The 19,024-nt window shown below is 51.8% G+C and overlaps 8 protein-coding genes across 8 annotated transcripts; 3 read left to right on the top strand and 5 right to left on the bottom strand.

The window, feature by feature from the left end:
* Nucleotides 1–3,050: 3,050 nt before the first annotated feature.
* A1O1_00243 (uncharacterized protein) lies at nt 3,051–4,655 on the top strand (the record flags this gene model as incomplete). Its single annotated transcript, XM_007721163.1, has 2 exons — nt 3,051–4,134; nt 4,189–4,655. 2 exons carry the CDS (start codon nt 3,051–3,053, stop codon nt 4,653–4,655), a joined length of 1,551 nt encoding a protein of 516 aa, XP_007719353.1.
* A 558-nt stretch (nt 4,656–5,213) lies between these two features.
* On the bottom strand, nt 5,214–5,807 carry A1O1_00242 (uncharacterized protein; the record flags this gene model as incomplete). Its single annotated transcript, XM_007721162.1, has 1 exon — nt 5,214–5,807. The coding sequence occupies one exon, from the start codon at nt 5,805–5,807 to the stop codon at nt 5,214–5,216; it is 594 nt and encodes a 197-aa protein (XP_007719352.1).
* A 523-nt stretch (nt 5,808–6,330) lies between these two features.
* Nucleotides 6,331–6,657, top strand: A1O1_00241 (uncharacterized protein; the record flags this gene model as incomplete). The annotated part of the gene is made up of 1 exon (XM_007721161.1): nt 6,331–6,657. One exon carries the CDS (start codon nt 6,331–6,333, stop codon nt 6,655–6,657), a length of 327 nt encoding a protein of 108 aa, XP_007719351.1.
* Nucleotides 6,658–7,548: 891 nt separating this feature from the next.
* Nucleotides 7,549–8,378, bottom strand: A1O1_00240 (60S ribosomal protein L17; the record flags this gene model as incomplete). Its single annotated transcript, XM_007721160.1, has 3 exons — nt 7,549–7,892; nt 8,080–8,296; nt 8,376–8,378. The coding sequence occupies 3 exons, from the start codon at nt 8,376–8,378 to the stop codon at nt 7,549–7,551; spliced, it is 564 nt and encodes a 187-aa protein (XP_007719350.1).
* A 518-nt stretch (nt 8,379–8,896) lies between these two features.
* On the bottom strand, nt 8,897–11,617 carry A1O1_00239 (uncharacterized protein; the record flags this gene model as incomplete). Its single annotated transcript, XM_007721159.1, has 2 exons — nt 8,897–11,319; nt 11,416–11,617. 2 exons carry the CDS (start codon nt 11,615–11,617, stop codon nt 8,897–8,899), a joined length of 2,625 nt encoding a protein of 874 aa, XP_007719349.1.
* Nucleotides 11,618–12,010: 393 nt separating this feature from the next.
* A1O1_00238 (uncharacterized protein) lies at nt 12,011–12,700 on the bottom strand (the record flags this gene model as incomplete). The annotated part of the gene is made up of 2 exons (XM_007721158.1): nt 12,011–12,340; nt 12,413–12,700. The coding sequence occupies 2 exons, from the start codon at nt 12,698–12,700 to the stop codon at nt 12,011–12,013; spliced, it is 618 nt and encodes a 205-aa protein (XP_007719348.1).
* A 598-nt stretch (nt 12,701–13,298) lies between these two features.
* A1O1_00237 (uncharacterized protein) lies at nt 13,299–15,338 on the top strand (the record flags this gene model as incomplete). Its single annotated transcript, XM_007721157.1, has 1 exon — nt 13,299–15,338. One exon carries the CDS (start codon nt 13,299–13,301, stop codon nt 15,336–15,338), a length of 2,040 nt encoding a protein of 679 aa, XP_007719347.1.
* Nucleotides 15,339–17,503: 2,165 nt separating this feature from the next.
* Nucleotides 17,504–18,124, bottom strand: A1O1_00236 (uncharacterized protein; the record flags this gene model as incomplete). The annotated part of the gene is made up of 1 exon (XM_007721156.1): nt 17,504–18,124. A coding segment is annotated over one exon (621 nt), but the record flags the coding sequence as incomplete, so codon positions are not given.
* Nucleotides 18,125–19,024: the final 900 nt, after the last annotated feature.

The raw sequence follows: 19,024 nt of genomic DNA, 5'->3' as shown, positions 1-19,024 counted from the left end.
CAATATTGTACCCATGATCTCGAAGTCTTTCAGTGACGACCACTAATCATTCGCACAGCGAAACCAGAGACCCCTGCACCGTCGTTGACGCCGGTGTCAGCACGACACACTTTCCAAATCTTTCGGTCGCGAAGATGGATTCCACACTATTGACACTATTGCCGATGCTTTTTCCATGCCATCGCAGCGGCCCGACAACTTTGACGATGACATGGTGTTTTGACGGCGAAGCGGACAGACGGTTGGGGGGCTGGGTCCTGAAGTTGACACCGTTGTCGGCACCATACCAGTACTACAATGTTTGCTCTCCTGAAGGAACATCTTGGTTGTCGTCCATCAAGGGTAGCTGGCGTCGGTTCCCTGTCGATTGGCAACCAATCTTCACTTATTGTTCAAAGCGAAGAGCCTTCCCCCGTTTATATGGAGGTGGGCCCAATAATCTCTTGATCGTCAAGCGAGGCAGTGAGCGTTTCTGTTTCTCTTGAACCCTGGGTAGCTGTGTTCAAGGCCATAGCGGAGATGGGCCCTCTCTTCCGCACTGCAGTCTGCCCGTATCTCGGACCTCATGCCCATCGGAGCTTTGAGCACGATGGGCGTAGGTCGGTTATTCACAGCGTTAGCCTCGCCATCTGCAGCCTTGTCTCATCTTGCCCGTTCCTGCGGCCGTGACTGCGGCAACCAGAGCTGTTGAGCGACTGCTGGCCTACTTCGTGGTTCTCAGCTGACGAAAAAGCTTCCAGCTCAGCTCTCGTGTCGAACAGCGTTCGAATCAAGGATCTTGAACAGGAGGTAGAGACCGGTCGAGAGGACGGAGAAAGGGGGTCCGTTCGGGTTGCAATGTTCGGCTGGTTCAAGGTTTGAAATGAATCGGAAACTGGGCTTCTCTCTGTCAACATGTGAGTATGTGTCGTTTGTGCTCTCCTCAAGCAGATCTGAAAGTCTCTCTGTTCTCTTGGGGACAACAGGTGTGGGTTCTGTACCCTGGAAGAGCTCTGCTGGTTGTTGGTGAATTTCTCACCGAAGAGGATGGGCCACAAACGTGGATGGAATCGGCGGTATGCTTTTAAGGAGCATGATTGACAAGCATCACACTTTGCAACTGTAAAGGCAGGGAGAATTGAAGACCTTTGCAGCGTTTCTCTTGCTTATCCCAGGACATCAGCCGCATGACCGAGCCGCAATTGCTGTCGCCCAAGCATCAGGGGCGCGGCTGGAGCTTGCATCGGCGGCTGGAACGGGTTAGGGCCCACGATCACCTTCTAAGACATCTCTTCCCTTCTCTTCCCTCTCTGAACCTCTTCTTCCTTTCCTTCATCCACCTGATCCTGTTTCTCTCTCCTCTCTTCTGCCATCTCTTCTGTCGTTCCAGGGCATCGACATAGCAACAAGGGTGATGCATCAGCAATGGTGCATCACCCTTGTGATCAGCACAGTGTCATGGACACTGGGACAGGCTTGCCTTCTTCTTCTGAGTGACTCAACTCAACTGCGGTAGAATCATCCGATCACAACCCTCTTCCATGCAACAAGGCTGACACTTGGTAGAATCTTTTATATAAAAAGACAAGCGCACTGCCTCCCCTGGCTGGGGGGCTTATTATGTGCTTCTGGTACGTCTCATCTTTGTCTTCTTTTGCCGGTTACCTTCAATCCTGGACGACGTCGACAAGAGGAGGAAACAATGTGTGCAAGAAAGAACGACAAAGTATACCCAAGGAGGACGGTGACAAACTCTTGAACGGACTGGCCCCATACCATCAAGGGAGAGGTTCACCCATGAACAGAAGACCCTTTGACGACCGAACAACACACCTCGTGCTTTGGACAACATGCAGGCCAGGGCTTATCAGCATCAGTCTCATCGACTGGCCTCTCCTGACATACTCACCATTTTGGACTGGATCCAGGACCTGGTTTTCATACCTCAGTCACCTGTCACTGCTGGAACCTCAAGTGGGAAGCTCAACCCTTCACTTGGCCACTGGTGGGCAGGCTCTGTTTAGCTGAGGTGAAGAGGCACTTAAGCAAGTCACTGCATGTGCGGCCCTTTTCAGGGTACATAAAGGTGATCTTCTGCTGAGCTTGTTCCTCCTTTCTTTCCTATCCCTTATCCCAAATGGATGATTTTGATTTTGAGCTTTGGGCCTTCTTGTCTTAGTGATCAAAAGAAGCATTTGAGATTTCGGCAGACTTCTTTGAACGGACTTTGAGACGCACGCATACTGCTTTGCGCATTTAATTGAAAACTCTTCTGGATTTCGGGCAGTTCCTACCAGGCCGTCAGAACTTGGATCAACGTTGCAGCGGCTGAGCCTGAACCCCTCTTCAGTTCAGTCAAGGTCAACATCACCTCTTGCTACCTGTCCTCGGTATTTCGTTCGGTGCTGTGCCTGCTGAAACGGCCTTCAAAGCGCTCTGACCTCGCCGGACTCGACGGACAAAATCGGTATCGGCGTGCTGTGTCCTGGAAACTTCATAGACAAAGAAGAACTCGATCCCGGGCTTGGATATCCCTTTTCTGCCATCGTTCGCCGACGGATCTATCGGTTATCAGAGCCTGCACCAAATTGCGCCGAACAGCCTGGGAATTCGTCTCCTTGGAAAGACAGAGAAACAGGCCTGGAAAGGAACAGGAGCTTTTCGAAACGTGCAGCCATTGTCGAGGTTTCACATTGCCTGCGCTCTCGTCGACGTCGTCCATTTACTTTGGCTTGGCGCAGAATTGCTATATGAACATTCACTGACTTCCTCAGCACAAAATCTTTTTGATCTTCGGTGAGCATTGCTCTTTTTACCTCCAGTTCCTTCCATTCGTCGCCGTCCTCGCTCTCCTCTACCGCTTCACGCCAGTCAATCCGGAAATCGACACCCGTCCAGGACAAGTGACGCTACTACTCACCTCGCCCACAACCACAATCAGATCGCCATCAGCGCACAAAACTCTGACCTTCGAGGACATCGCACATATCTTTCGGCTCGTCTGACCTCTGCTACTTGCTCTCAACAGCTCCACAAGTCCTCCTGCTCACACCTCAGATTTACAGATCAAAATGTCGTATCCTTACGGCAGCGGCGTTGGTGGTGGCAAGCCCAGTTGGGCCCCTGCCACCACACCTGTGTCCAGTGCGGCACAGGAGAGACTGCTCCACACGGAGCAGTCCTACGCCAGAATGCAGCAGGATCTGCAGAACTTGGTCCAAACAAGGGCCACAACACCGATGTCAGCAGTAGACACCGGCAGAGCCGGGTCAGAAATTGCCCGCATGCAGCAGCTGCTGCTAGAGATGGGGGCGGAGATCACAGGGCTGAAGGCCACGATCGCTCGGCAAGAGGCCACGATCAAGACACAGAGCGATGCCATCGCCAACCCAAAGAGGCACTATGTTACGCCAGTGCGCTTTGGGGACAATACACCGCATGGCAGGATGCTCGGCCAAGGCTCTGGCCAACATATGCCGCCTCCATCTCTCCCAGCATTCAATACGAGCACAAACACGCCCGGCAATCCGACGCAGCAACAGCCGTACATGGCCTCTGCACATGGTCCGCAACATCAGCCCGCAAATATGCAGTCCCCATCCGGTCCAACCCACAGTCAACCATGGAACCAGCAGTTGGCATATCAAGGGCAGGGTCCACAGACGCCCCAATTCCCGATGGGATATCACACGACTCCTACGGGTCCAAGCTATGGCAGTCACGCCACACCGTATCAAGCACCTGGGAGCGACCAAGGCATGTTCGGTAGCCAGCCACGGGCACAACAGCCATCCAATCCAAATCCAAACACCATGGCAGTCGTCCCGGCCCCTGCGATGCAGGAGGATAATCCGGTCAAAGTGCAGTTTGCAAAAGTTTGGAGTATGGCAGAGGCGTTTGCTCGCTCACACGTCAACCTGCCAAGCACATCAAGGGACAATGCGATGCCTCAACGGGTCAAAGACATACTTCTCAATGCTGCAACAAGGACAACAGCTTTCCAGTTCATGTCTACACCAGTGTTCCGATACTTCCTGGTGACAAAGATGATTGTGCAGTGGCTGTTGAAGACCATTCTGAAGGTGGATAGCTTCGCTGGACTCGACGACAACGTCGACCGGGTGATTGCGTCGTGCCGCAGTCAAATCTACCAATGTGAGTACAAGGACTTCTTGTATGACAGCGACATGGACTAACAATTCCCTCCAGCCACACCTGCCCAAGTCAAGTTCCAGCTGCTCACCACGGTGGTTCAACAGATGGCAGTGCTCAAGCAAAATCCCAACTTCGAAGCCTATCTGCAGCACCTGGCTCGAACCCGTGGCAACGAACTGTGGGCCGATCTGCAAACGATGATGCATCAGAAGACATCACGAGACTGGGATGACTTGCTAAGCTTGATGATCGAAGCACACAGATTGGCTGCCCTCATGTACTCCGGACCAAATGAGTACCGGTATGAGATGCCACAGTACGGGCAACCATTCAGCAAAGAGGCCATGGAACCAAAGGATACGCACCCAAATGTGCAGGGACCAGAGAAGCTGGAGGAGATGGGTGCGACGGTCAGACTGGCATTCACGCCGCACGTTATACTGCGAACCAGTCTACCGAATGGACATGTGACATCAAGGACGTTGCTACGAGCATACGTGCTGCTGAAAGTAGGCAACTAGCTGGAAACGGATTATGGGGGGTAATGGAAAAAACACAGGGAAACATACAATTGTATGGGCAATTACTAGTAAACAAATGCTGGATAATGGTGCTGGACATGGTGGACATGGTGGACAAGGTGCTATAGAAAATAGCATACAAAAATACCCTTTGCTAAAAATACACTTTGCAAAATCATAATATCATAGGGATCTCACCATAATCATTTTTGTAACTTTTCCAACATAGTAATAGTGTCTGCCCGGCATATATTATATATTATTATACTGTTTAACATCCTGATATACTCTAGCATCACTATCTACTATTTTGTGTTTTTTCCCTGGCGTCCTCCCTACTAGTATAAATTAGTATCTTAGTGTTTGGCAATAACAGGCACTTGTGTTGTATAGGTCTGTTTTATCCAGGTTCAAATGGTGGAGCACCCTTGCCCCAACATACAATATTCTCAGCCTTGCGAAAAAGGGGCACGCCCTGTATACAAGGACCTATCACGTGATAATGGTATTATCTAATCACGTGACCACCTCGATAGCCACGGAGTCCTCCCTAATCCCTCAGCCTGACAGTTTCTTTGCCCGTGGTTCTGCAGCAACACCATCATCGTCAACCCTGCTATGTTTCCTCTTCTTCGAAGTATGTGGGCTTCTCAGCATGCCATGGTCATCATCATAAACATCCTCGGGCTCGTCGATCTTCTCTTCGCGCAGCCGAAACTTGCTCAACCGGGGCCTTATCTTTGGTAGAGCCTGGTCACATTCATCCCACTGTGCCACTGTCGTGGGCTGGGTATTCCACATCGCCAGCAGCTGATGTCTTCTCAAGCAGTACAGGGGATCGGTGTCGCTTCCTCTGCTCCTCTTTCTGCGCCATTTCTTCCTGATTCGGGCGAGTCTTGGCCGGGATAATTTGCGTTGCGGGACGGAAGGGGGAGGAGGACAGAGGAGTTCGCCTGTCGAGGTGGAGATGGCGCGTTTGCGGAAGTTGAAGGCGTACCGCCTCGACGCCGATATCGACTCGAAGAGAGCCCGTCGCTTTTCATTGAAGAAGTGCTCTACTGTAGCGTATTTCGTGTATTCGGGTTGCTGGTTCTTGTCGTGGTCGTTGTCTCGGTTGCTGGTGTCTGGTTGTGGAGGTTGTGGACCTTGCATTGTGCCAGCTGTGATGAGTCTCAGTTCCAAGTCACCTGGGTCTCAGTAGACTGGTTTGTTGTGTTGAGTTGCTGCGAACCAGACCGTATTGCCAGAACAAAGCAGTGAGGGAAAGGATGCGCTTTTGTTGTCTTTCAGTGAAGCCAAGATGATAAAGAACTCTTCTGTGGTCAGTCGTTCGTTCACTTGCTACTTCTTCACTGATCAGAAGATACAACAACTTGGCACGCAAGACAGAGGACCATAAAAGGCACTGGGCAAATCTGCTGCGCGCATAACCGAGAGTGAACATGATCGACTTAATCTGGCTCTTCTTCTGCGCTTGGTGTCCTTATATCGGCCTGGTAACCCTTGTCGCGCTCCTCTCAACACATACAACATCGCCAGAAAATTCCGGACAGAACGTACGCTCGTCTTCTGCTGACGCCAAGGCACTTCTCTGCCTCTCCGACACTGTCGACCTGAGATCCAGGACCTTTGCCTTTTCGCTGCCGCCGCCTGCCCTGCTAGGGCCAGTACCACAATGCCTCGTCGACTTCGGCACAAGGCTGCGGTTCCCGGCGCTGAGCAACTGGCTCAGTCCTCATCATCCAGGATATCAACGGCACGATCCCGCCCGGCTCAACATGAAGTCCAAGATGGAGGATACCTGGTGGCTGCCCGATACGAGCTTTTGGACAAATTGCGCCGTATCAAGCCCTCCCACTGGCAGCGTCATATCGAACATATCGAAGCCCACATGGCACCGGACGGCACGCTGTTCACACCAATGTCAGACTTCAGTTCGACGCGAAGGCGGCGGCCGGTTCAACCAGACCCAATTCGGCAGCGCGGCAGCCACTGCGCCTGAACGCGGCACCGGAAAGACACCAAGGGGGGACGCGGACGGCAAAGCGACGGAAGGACAGTCACGGTGAAAGGGCGCCGCAAATGCAGTGGAGGAGTGCAATGAGGTCGAGGATGATTGATAAGATGAGGGCAGGAGCGTTTGACAATGTCACAGAACAAGTGGAAGCTCGAAGTGCTCGGAGGGTGTTGAGATCAAGCTGTGAGGAGGGGGAAAATACGCGCGGCAAGAAGAGAGCAGCAAGCAGTGCGTCCTGAAATGAACCTCGTTCGAAGGGTGAACAGACGCGTTGAGTACGGGATGCTGGTGTCAACAGTGGAAGTTGCCTGAGCACAATCTAGGGCATGCTTCTGGCCCGGATGAACATGGGGTGGTTGAGCTGGACGGGCTGGGCGAAGAGACTCGCATTTCGCAATCTCGGTGAGGTTCTGATGGACTGGCCTGGCTCGGAATTAGTTTGATCAACGAAATGCGCAAGGTAGCCAACGGCTGTATCAATCAGGAACAGTGGATAAGTCGAATCAACCGTAGCCTAGCAAGGAGGGTCAGCTCCCCAAGTAAACCACAGGCAACGCATTCACGAGCCAATTCCGATAGGAAATCGCAAAGAGAGAGGGATCATAACAAAGAATGAAGCGCTGAGAATTCGGGAATTTCAAGTCTTTTTCGTCTCGCCGGTAATGTCTGCTACAAATCAAGAGACATCATTGACGATGGTCCGAACTGCCGGAGATTTTAGGCAGTCAGCGGTGACAGTCAAGCTCAAGGCTTTTCTTAGCATTGGCGCCACTTCGTCGACCTCGTCACATGCCGTTTGGGGAATCCACCATCCACCCGCGCCTCCATCGACTTTTGGCCATTATCTCCATGTACGAAAAACGCATGCGAAACTTCTTACGAAGAAGCAATGGCTCTCCGTCGCTGAGCGCCTCGCTGTCTGGAGTTGAGTTTGGCTCCCTTGACATCCAATTCCTCAGCCTTGGTGACCGCCTCCTCGGCTTCCGTCAGGATCAATTCGATGTGGCAAGGGTTGGACATGTATGGGTTGATACGACCGTGGGCACGGTATGTTCGGCGACGCTGCTTCGGGGCTTGGTTGACTTGGATGTGCTTGACAATCAGGTTGGAGGTGTCGAGACCCTTGGTGTCGGCATTGGCTTCGGCGTTCTTGAGCAGACCGAGAAGGAATTCGGCCGACTTGACAGGGTGACGGGCCTTGGAGACTCCGAATGCCTTTCCTGTAGAAAGGTATTAGCCATTGTAAAACACGGGAGCAGACCAGGATAAATTGCGGGTTCGGCTCTTGGTCTTGACCAGGCTACTCAAAAATTGTAATGATGCTCATCACCACAATTCCTGAAAGCAATCTTTCACAAGAGGTCTCCAATCACAATTCTCCCGTCCACACGTTCAGATCGTTCATACCTTGTGCGCTTCGACCAGTGCTTCCAGCATATCTTCGCATGGGCACAGCCTCCTTCAACTCTTGAACATTCTCGAGGTACTTGACGGCGCGCTGGAGTTTCCAGCCGTTGATGGCTTGGGCAGTCTCGCGGGTGTTCTTGAAGCTGACACGCAGGTAACTGCCACGGCTTCGAGCCGATTTGGCGGAAGGAATTCGATCGGCGGGGGCGTAACGGACCTGTTTGAAGAGTTAGTGATCGAATGTCCTTGATTACATCTCTTCAGATAGCCTCTCGGGGGCGAGAAATCTTTCGTACCATCTTGAATGTCGTTTGGGCGAGGAGATGGTCGTTGTCGGCGTTGTCGAATCCAACTTTCAGAGGTCGCAACTTTGCATCAAATTTGGGTTGTGTGCCAAGCCAAGAATCGCAGAGGGTCGGAAGAAGCAGGTCAGCCGAACACGGTAACTTGAATAATTCCCCAGGTCAGGTGACTCATGTCTTGGCATGATCTCCCGCTTAGTAAGGCACTTCCGGTCGACATGAATTAGGTCTTCGTTACAGGGGGCTGTAATCCATAGGACATCTCATTTAGTCTACATACGCCTAGTTCAAGCCATCGTCAAGCCATTGAAGTGCTTGTCTTCCTCAGACCGATCCATGGTCTTTGTCATGCTCAATATCTGTGCCCTCCAGCATGGTCAGAGAACCTTGTCTCCTACCCGAGCAACAGATCACTCATCGCTGTTGTTCTCGACGAGTCAGGTATCCCAGCTTGCAGGATAATCGTTCTGCTTCAGCTATGCTGACTTCCAACTCGAGTATGGCGTTCGCTCTCTTCAGTCGGATTCCATGCGAGGGTCATAATCTCCGCCTTCGGACTCCTCTGTGCCTCCTCTGATTGGAATGGGGTCGCCGTACCAATCGTCTTCGTCTGAGACGTAAGCGTTGGCATTTGACATGATTTGCTGCTTCGTCCGTTCCTGCTTTGGTTGCGGCACGGGACTCTGGTCCTGTCTCGTCACATGTTCTGGGTTGCTTTCATCCGACTCCAACAAACTAAACGCTGCGCCCCATCGCTGCTGGTATGTCCGGAGCTCGGTATTATCATCATCTAAGCTATGCTCTTCGCCCGGGTCCTTATGCTCTTTGATACGCTTTCCAATATACTTATCGTCGTTATCTTCGACTGTTGACAGAATCTCCTCTGCGTCCTCAAAGGCCTCCTCTTCATCGTCCGTAGAAACCAAGGCGGCTCCAGCAAGTTGACTGGTTTTGTGTTTCGGTGTCGGCTGAACTTCGTCACGATCGGCGATATGGTCTGATATAGCTTCATCGTATCCTGGAGCTCCAGGTAGGATGACTTTCCCGTTCACAACCTTTGAGCCTGGCTTTCTTCCTCTGGTCGCCCCCGGCAGTTCTGGGAAGGCTGAGGTGAACTTGAACAGGTCGGTGGGGACAGGATGGCCGTTGAGTATCCTTAATTGCGTTCTCCATGACTCCAGAGTCTTCTTGTCTCGTATGTCATCATATTTGCTGACCTCAACACCATTGATCGTTTCGATATCAAGTGCTTCCGCTCTGGTGTCCGCCCAAAACCACAACACTTGGGCCTGATGGGCTTCTTCCAATCTCAGGTCAACCTGGGTGGCGTATCTCCGACCTTCTTGGATTGCTCTTATATCGTAGTCCAATTTCGGTCTGATGGCGGGCTGTCCTTTCGAGGGTTTGCGTTGCAGCAGGCCCATCCAAAGCTGGACAGCAGCGGCTTCATACATCCTGCCCAGAACTTCGTCGTGGGAAATCTCGAAGCGGTTGTTTGGGTCATGGAGGTGGTACCACGAGCCATAGTCGCCAGAGCCCACTGGTGGGAAGACAGTCTTCACCTCCTGCTTGGGCACGGGAGAAGGAAGCTTAGACTGCATCACATTGGCTTTTCCTTGCATCTGGTAGTGACGGCGGATATCAAGTGTGTAGGCCCTTCCTACAAGTGTGATAGAAGACGCTGATGATAAAAGTGGCGAGTCTGGTGAGGTTTGTGCAGGTGTGATATCGTGAAGATTCAGTCGGATCGAATCGACGACGAGGACATCCGTACACTTTCTCGCTTTGGTGCTGGCATCGGGCATAATACGAACGGTATCTCCAACGGTGATCAACTCGGCCCCAATGTAGATGCCTTTACATTGGATGCTAGCGTTGGGCCAATCTCCGTTAAACCACCACTTTTCAAGCAGAGATAGGCTGGTCATACATGTCAAGGCATGACGGATAGTTGGATGCCACTTCTCCTGCGGGATTCCACGAAGTAGCATTTGCCACTGTGAGAGCGGCCGGATGTTGCGTAGAGGCACATATCTGTACTGCTTGGACGCTTTCTTGTCGACCTCATTGTTGGGGTCCGGGAAAGTCTCGACCCGGAAGCCAGCCCTATTCAGAGCGTTACTTTTATCGGGGAGAGTCTGGATATCAGGAAAGTCGACAGGGCCGTCGCTACCGGTAGTTGATGGAGCGGCTGCTACCACTCCACCTCTCCAGGTGGGGAATCCGTGAAAGCAGTTCTGGTCAGGCGAGTAGAACTTATATTCGCCGCTTTCTTCGTCCAGCATCAGATAGTGATCGTCCAAGAAATTTGGGGTCCACAAGACAAGTTCGCCTACCCGTGGGACGAAAGAATGCTGATGTTCGATTGTGGTCAATGTGCGTTGGATCAAATCGGAGCCCATACCGTCCCAAAAGTGTTCTGCTCTCCAATCCATAGAATTGACTTCTCTGATATCGTCTTCGATGCCTCTCCTGCTTCCTTGTGCAGCTTCAAGTCTTTTGAGCAATTCCTTGTAGACATCTTCTACTCCCTCCTCGTCATAAGCGTACGGCGCCCCGACCGCTTTGATTTGTCGTTGCGGCCTGGTCGAAGTACCGCCGGGATGGCGGGCATCTGCTGAGTTGGACCTCGTCGAGCCAACACTGTCATACTCATAGAGTACTCTGTTCTGCTCTTTAGGCAGTACGACCCTGTCAAAGGTAAAGCGAGTTCGGGGAATAATAGGCTTTGGTCTATGGTGACCACAATGCACGCATTCGCAGATGCCATGCATGCCAGACATTAGCCATAAGAAGTGCACCCCGAACCGCACAATAGAGTCGTAGTATTTGCCTGATGGATGGCCAAAGAGTCTCTTGTAGACTTGAGATCCACCTGGCTGGTGTACTTCGAACACAGCATAACCAGCAGGCAGCTTGTCAAGGTAGTATTCGACGCCTGTTGTGAGTCAGTTAATTGCGTCTGGTGAACGAGCTGTGCCGACTCGTAGAGAGAGGTCGACAACCATCTCACAGCCAGTATCGCAGGACTTACCGGGTTGTTCGAGCCCATCTTGCTTGACCCATGCTTTTGCCAGTTGAATCAAATACTTCTCTTCGGAACTTGGTTGATAAGGCTTTCCTGGCCAGTGGCGCGGACTCCCGTCACTGTAGGGGTTGATGTGCCGGACTTGCCATACTTGTCCACTTTTGCCGATGACTTTCCACTGCGACGCACCTCCACCTCTCTGTGCCATTGTGATCAGGCATAGACAAGTGAGGCGATGTTCGAGTGAGGTCGATACGTGAGTTTGCTGGCCGGCCCTCCCACCGGAGCAATGTGAGAGATATTTTGGTTGGTCGCGTCAGTTCGTCGCGATCGCTCGGGGCTACCTTTGACGACGGCGTCATGTCTAGGCTGGCCTAAGGTTGTACCGGCAGTCAATCTCTCTTTGGTGCGATGAAGGACCCGATCAGAGAAGTTGAGAGCGCGTCGTGACCAATGTACGATTGTTTGGGTGAGTGGTTTCAAGATGAGGTGGAACGTGAATTGGATGGGGTTGAATGATTATTATTATTGTTAGATTCGATATCCTCGTCCACCAGAACATATTTATTGAGCACAATACAAGATGAACAGTATCATTTATCTAAACGCCCGGTATCAATGTTCTCTCAAGTCTTACGGACATCTTACGCCTACTATTTGGTACATATCTGCTCAGTCCATCACTGTCCATATCGTAATATATCTGCCACCTGTGTGTCTTAGGGTCTTCAACAGCCGTGAAGCGTTCTTTGCCATCGAAAGTGATACCTTTTTCATCCTCTGTCCAATCCCAAGGCCCAACATGATGTGCTATACTAACACTTTTGTTCCCATATTTCAACTCCATCGTGTCTTTATCCACATAAATCCAGTTCAATAACGGAGGATCATCCCGAACTTGAGTGACCAGACCTATCTCCACCGGCACTCTCTACAAGCGCGTGCATATTAGTGCTCAACTCTCGGACTCGCGCGATTACAGCTCATGCCTCGGATCGCTTACTTCGTTGTCCGGGTATTCGATATAGAATGATTCGGCAACATAACCTTCCGAGCATGGATTTAGGGCCTCGTGCGGACCTAGCCAGACGCGATCGTCGCGTAAGACCAGCCTCTTGCCGTGAATTTCTCCAATGCGAGTGCTTTGCACTTCACAGGAGATGTCAATGTGGAACTTCTTCATGCGCTTTGCATCTTTCTCCCGCTCTTTCTGTGTCTTCTGGCCCGAAATCGCTTGGGCGACACCGGTCACCGTCGGAATCGAGGTGAGGATGAGAAGGCCAATGACCATTTTCGCGCTGGCAGCTGGCAGCTGGTTTTCTGGGTTCAGCCGCCAGAGAGATAACCTCTCATCATCTACAGGCAAAGATACTGTTACATACCCATAACGATGAGCGCCATATTAGACCAGATGAAGAGAAGGATCGCAGGCCTTGGAAGTTGGAAGTTGGAAGTTGGAAGTTGGCACCCCGCAGCATGTCAAACCGATCAAACCAGCCAAGACGGAACACGCTGTATCAATTTTCCGATTTCCCGTCTTGAATCGTTACCCATACTAGTAGTAGTACAGTATTCCCGATTCTTGAGCCTGTAAGATGTAATTTTCTCTGTAGACAGTTGATGAAATCTACGAGTATGTTAAAATCATCTCCTACATGCCATATACGCCCGAAATCGAAAGGCACTCGCAATGTTAGGATTTCGATGTAGCTTAGTAAGCGGGAGTTAACTTGATTTCTCGGCCGCTTCTTGGCATCAAATTCGCCCTTTAAGTCCAAGTTCGAGTTCAGATCAAAGATCCTCAGATGTTGTGATTCCAGTCTTGGAACAGAGAAGCGACCAAACAGAGGGTATGTTTTCGTGAGCGGCTCATAACACGCTGTGCCGATATGGATGCCTTGAAACTGTTATCCCGGTCTACAGGCCTGAAAACAAAGATTTCAAAACCATCGCCCCAAAATGTCCCGTCCGCTTCAGGACATATACCCAGCGAGAATGGATCAGACTCTACAGTGGGCCGCAAGCGCAAGCGAGACAGCAAAGACTCAGACGACGGCGACTCTTCCGTGACCTTGTCGCATCTGCTCACGGAAGAAGAGGTACGACAGTTCCAGAAGAAGCACAAAATCAAGATCGTCGACTTGAAGCTTTTCCGGGCAGCGAGCAAGTCTACAGATTCCCGAAAATCTCAGAAGGAACAGTCGCGCATTTTCCCACAACCACTTACTTCCTTTGGCCAACTTGGCCAGCAGTACAACATCAATTCAGCTCTGGCAGGCAACATTGCACAGCAGGCATATTTTGAGCCTACCGAGGTCCAGGCTGCCACATTGCCGTTACTGCTGAAGCCTTTGCTCGAGGAAGGCCAACAGGAACCGGATCTGTTGACCATTGCACCGACAGGCAGTGGAAAAACACTTGCATTTCTGATTCCTTTGATCGAGAAAACCTCCCGAGCCCATCGGCAACGACGGGACCAAGCAGAGAAACATGTCAGCTCGATCATTCTCGCGCCTACAAAGGAACTGGTTTCGCAAATAGTCAATGAGGGCCGGAAGCTATGTTCCAAGACTGGAGTGAGTATCACGGCCATGCGCAAGGGGATGGAGCTGTGGGAAGGACACGCTGTGGAAGCCGAGAGTCAATCTGATGTTGATGAAGATGTCGAGCATAACAGCGACCTCGAGAAGGACCACAATCCCAGCCGTCTAGTCAAAGCCGATATTCTCGTCTCTACCCCTCTGAGCTTGGTCCATGCCCTATGTCCAGCATGGGAAGAAGACCAAACCAAGCCGCCGAATCCTTTACCGCACATTGAAACCCTTATTTTGGACGAAGCCGATGTTCTTCTTGATCCCCTCTTCCGCGCTCAGACCCTGGCTGTCTGGGCAGCATGCACATCTCCCTCATTACAGATCAGTTTGTGGTCCGCAACCATCGGATCGAGCATCGAAGAGCTTGCAATCTCAACCATATACCAGCGGCAGAAACGGCTCAAAATCCCCCGCAGTCAGCGTCCACAGCTGCTGCGGACCATCATCGGCCTGAAAGATACGAGCTTGCCATCGATCTCTCATCGCTTGACATACACTGCCACCGAGTCTGGCAAGTTACTGGGTATGAGACAATTGCTGCACCCGACACGGGCGACATCCTCATCCAAAGGCGATGCAGACGCAGCACCCCCTCCTCGGACCCCCTTCCTCGTCTTTACCCAGACGATAGCTCGAGCACAGTCACTGTACGATGAACTTCAATACGACATACCGGCCCCTGCGGGTGGTTCTTCGCGCATAGCCGTCCTCCATTCATCCTTACCCGACCACGTCCGGTCCTCTATCATGCAGAAGTTTCGGGAAGGTAAAATATGGGTATTGATTACTACTGACTTGCTCTCTCGAGGGGTGGATTTCCGAGGGGTGAACGTGGTTGTAAACTACGACATTCCCACCACAGTGGCCGGTTATGTCCATCGTGCTGGAAGAACTGGCAGAGCTGGAAGACGAGGAGGTGTCTGTGTCAGCTTCTACACCAAGGAGGATATTCAGTACGTCAAAGGGATTGCCAATGTCATTGCAGCCAGCGAAAAGGCGCAGGCCAGCTCCGCAAATCGCCATGAAAATGGCGACAGTGCTGCAGCATCCTTACCCGCAGGAGGTATTCAACCTTGGCTGTTACATGCACTCCCGGACGTGTCCAAGACCGCCAAAAAGGACCTGAAACTCCATGGCGTGCAATCTCGACGAGCCATCCATGCGGACGACGACGAGAAAACCCGACGAATGAAGCGAAAGGCTCGAATCGGAACGCAAAGCGGGTACGAGAAACGGGAAGTCAATAGGAAGCGTGCCGCCGTCCAAGCCAGTCTCTCAAGAAGAACCGCTCCCCAGGAGAGAGACACGGGAGCAGAATGGGGAGGATTTGATTGACCTCGACTTGAGCGCAACAATGCCGAGGTCGGAAAATACCTGGTCTACAGACCACAAATATCATTACCAAGTTGCGATCCAGTAGTCAGGACCATGCCTTCAGTTGTGTATGACACAGCTTTCGCCCAGGAGAGATCGAGGCCCGTCATCGCCCGAACCATAGCAGACACAGCGAAGGAACGGAGACCGTGGCTGACACTTGTGGCTTGACTCCAAAGTCTATGTGTGTTCTGGACCGTCAGAGATCTGTCCGAGATCTTACCATACTGCCTTTATTCTTCTCTCCTCGCCCACTAGAGAGCCACCAGCTTTACCTCCTCGATTGCTTTTCCGACAGTAGTAAGCTTTATTGAAGATTCCCCATATGATTCCCCTCGCTCATTTGCAGGCTGTTGCTTTTCCGGCCGGCACAGAACTCGGGCTGAACTTCCAACCTTCAATTAACTAGTCTCCCACGCTCGAGCCACCCATCACCCGAGAACCCATACAGTTGGACCAACCGCGCATTTACTTCCTCCAGACAGACGGATCCCTATGCACTTCAGGGGTCCATTTTCCTTCTTCCTTCAGATCTAGTACGGCCAGATCCGTGTTCCAGAACAGCGGGAGAAGTGTCAAAGTGTTCACCCAACAAAAGGCAATTTGCATGCGTCACACCAAGTACATAAAGTCAAAAGCAACAAAAAAGTAAAAATAACCGAAAAAATGCCCAACGAGAATAGGAGAAGGAAACAGCCAATCTGGTGCCGTTGGACCTTCTGTGCTCATGGAGTTGTGTTCTGGCAGGGTGGATCAGGGCTGTTTGTGTTGTGAGTTGAGTCCGTGTGCTCAAAGCGACATTAAGGCTATAGAGTTCAATATAAACTAGTTTGATAATCGGAGTAGCTTCGACTAGGGCTGAGATATACTTTTCTACCAGTTCGATGGCGTTCAGGGGACGCAGCTGAGCATTGGGTTAGGGTCGGGAACAGCAGGGAAGAGAAAGAAGGTATGGAACAAGCCGCTAGGGAATGAAAGAAGGAGTGATCTTGATTGTGCCGTGGCATAGCATGTAGTCTTCATATTGTTCCGCTGTATCATGAGATAATACTGCATTGGCTAGAAAAGCTCGTGCAAACTGTGACGGTATAGGGGTTTGAAGAAAGTATGGACTGGCTTATCGAGACCGCTGACATGAGTAATTCGTTTCTGTTCGGGACGTGATACTGCCGACCAGGATGGGACAAGGATGGCCTCCTCGGTGGGATCAACCCATAGTACATCTTGGAAGTGTGGTCATTGACATGTCATCCCAGGAATCTGGTCAGCGGAACCATTTTGCGTCGGATGCATCATGGCTGCTAGAGCAAAGAGAACCGCCAGGTCTAGACTCCCGTACTGCCGTCCAACTCCGAGGTCATCGTGCCGCTTCTGGTGATAAGCATGTTCAGCTCGAGTCCCACCGCTGCATTCACAGAACGTCAAAGCGTGATCGTAAGTGCGAGTTCGTGTGATGGTTCCCGTGCGCCTCGCCGTCCCGAGACTTCGGTGTGCGCTGATCGAAAACAGAGAACGGAGATCCGTATCGCCGACGTTCTGTTGCCCTCTGTTTCAGGGCACTGGTGGCCTGCAGCTATGAATCCCCAAAAGATTCTGCGGCAAGTTCAGTCGGGTGACCGGCGGCGGCCTCTTTCGCAAGGCAGTTTCACACCCACTAAACTTGAGTTGCTTCGATGAAGTCTGCTTTGACCCACAGACAGTATACAATTCCTTGGGATAATCGAGCGGCTCCTCAAACGCGAGGGCCTCCAAGGCGCTGGCTAGTTGCCACTGGTCTTTTGCACTGTGCAAGGAGAAAGCCTCCTCTTGTGGATGCTGGATGCAAAATGTACATCTCTCGTCGTATCGATTTGATTCGAAACAATGCCGGCCCAACTTTCAAGGCATCGGTACCTGGCCCACATGGCCACTCGTGGCTCAGTATCGTGCAGACATTCCTGCCTCTGCTGTCCAATTATTCTTGTTCATCATGTCCTCTTCCTCATTCTAGGCGCTCTTCGAACGGCTGCAGTCGAAGGTCTTCGATTCTTCTCGATCCGCCCCTCGCTCGTCCCGTGTGTAGACCCAAACCCCGAAATACTGCAAGTCGAGTCACTTCCCCCTTTTGCATTGTATTGTCGAACCATGTCTGGCCCCAGCGGCAACGAACTCGGGTGGCACTCTTCGATGAGCATGGCAAGATCGGGAGCCCTGGAGACCATACATTGGAGTCTAATCAATGCTTGCCGTTGCCTCCGACGCATGGTATATGACGACAGGGCTTGCGCTTCGAGCGACAATGAAGGTCGGGGCGACGAAGTGGCCACCACAGAGTCTGACATGCTAAGGTCCCACAAAGCAGGATCTATCTCGGTTGGCTCGTAACAGTCAGAATATGCAGTTGCAGGTGTACCGGGTCCTTCATAAAAGCCCTCGTCAGCATCCGTATCTGGTGTCTCTGGTGTCGAGACTGCGGGTGATCCGGTTTCGCTGGGAGGTAGTGAGGGGGAGGGCATTTCGGTATCGTTGAGGGCTTGAGATTGCAATCGTGCTGTCAAAGCCGTGACTGATGGGTTGCGTGGATTGCCAGCGTATCTATAGGTGTCGAATCGAGTATCGCGAAAGGGCGCAGGTGTTCGAGAGTTTGGCGAAGAGCATCGGGATGTGAAGGGGGAGATATCTGCTGAAGTACATTCCTCGACACTGGCGCTGACGCTGAGAGAGGGTGAAGGCGGGGACGAGCCGAAAGAGAAGTTCTCGTTGAACATGTTGACTGTGATCGATATGAGCGAGCGTATAAGCGAGGTTGCGGGAGGATAGGTGTATTAGTATTCGTGGTGGTGGGACAGTCGGTGGAAGGAAGGTCAGGTGGTCTAGATAGGCAGGTGTGCGACGAGTTGGCCCTGAGGAGGATATCTGTCAATGCCTCATTCCTGTTCGGCTAGTACGTAGTAACAGAACAAAGGGTTCCAATGGACCCAAGCAGCTGGTAGGAGACGGGACTAGTAGTAGACACGGAAGTGTGAGTTGTGGGGAAGCGTTTTTACTTTTGGCTTTCTTTTTAACTCTTGCTGTGGCCCGAGTTAAGGACTGGAGTCTCAGATGCCTCCGCGAGGAGGCGTAACGACAGCATGAGACAGCAGGCCTCCGGCACTGCTATGGACATCTAGAAGTGGAGCGAAGTTGCGAAAGGGATGAAGAAGCATGGCCGATGGTTTGTTCGCTAAACTCCGTCGTGTCATCGTGGCATCGCCAATGCAAAATAGACGAGCGAAAGAATGAGCGAGGATTCGATGTCAGAGGAGACGCTGCATGGGTGTGGATAACCCAAGGGGTCATGCCGGGTGAGCCTTTCTCAAAATGGCAAGTATTGCACGCTGGCGTGACCGTGGTCCGCTGTCGAAAGATTCGAGTCCCAAGCTGAGCGGGAATAAAATGGCCAGTTGCTGCGCGTCTTGACAACATACTGTTGATACAAGAGGGTACGTCGCATTTCGCGCCGCTCGGTTTGCCGCCGATATGCCGCCGATATGCCGCGATACATTGCCATCAGCGAGCGACAGGCATTGCTGGTAGGTGATCTGTCGCCCTTGGGCCTGCTGCGATTACGTGCGGTTTCCCCTGTCAAAGATATCCACCCTGGCAATGCGACGTTGTGATGCTGCATT

The sequence above is a fragment of the Capronia coronata genome, assembly GCF_000585585.1.
Source record: "Capronia coronata CBS 617.96 chromosome Unknown acBCG-supercont1.1, whole genome shotgun sequence".
NCBI classification, from domain to species: Eukaryota; Fungi; Ascomycota; class Eurotiomycetes; order Chaetothyriales; family Herpotrichiellaceae; genus Capronia; species Capronia coronata.
Note: the sequence above shows the minus strand (reverse complement) of the source record. Positions and strands in the feature narration are given on the sequence as shown.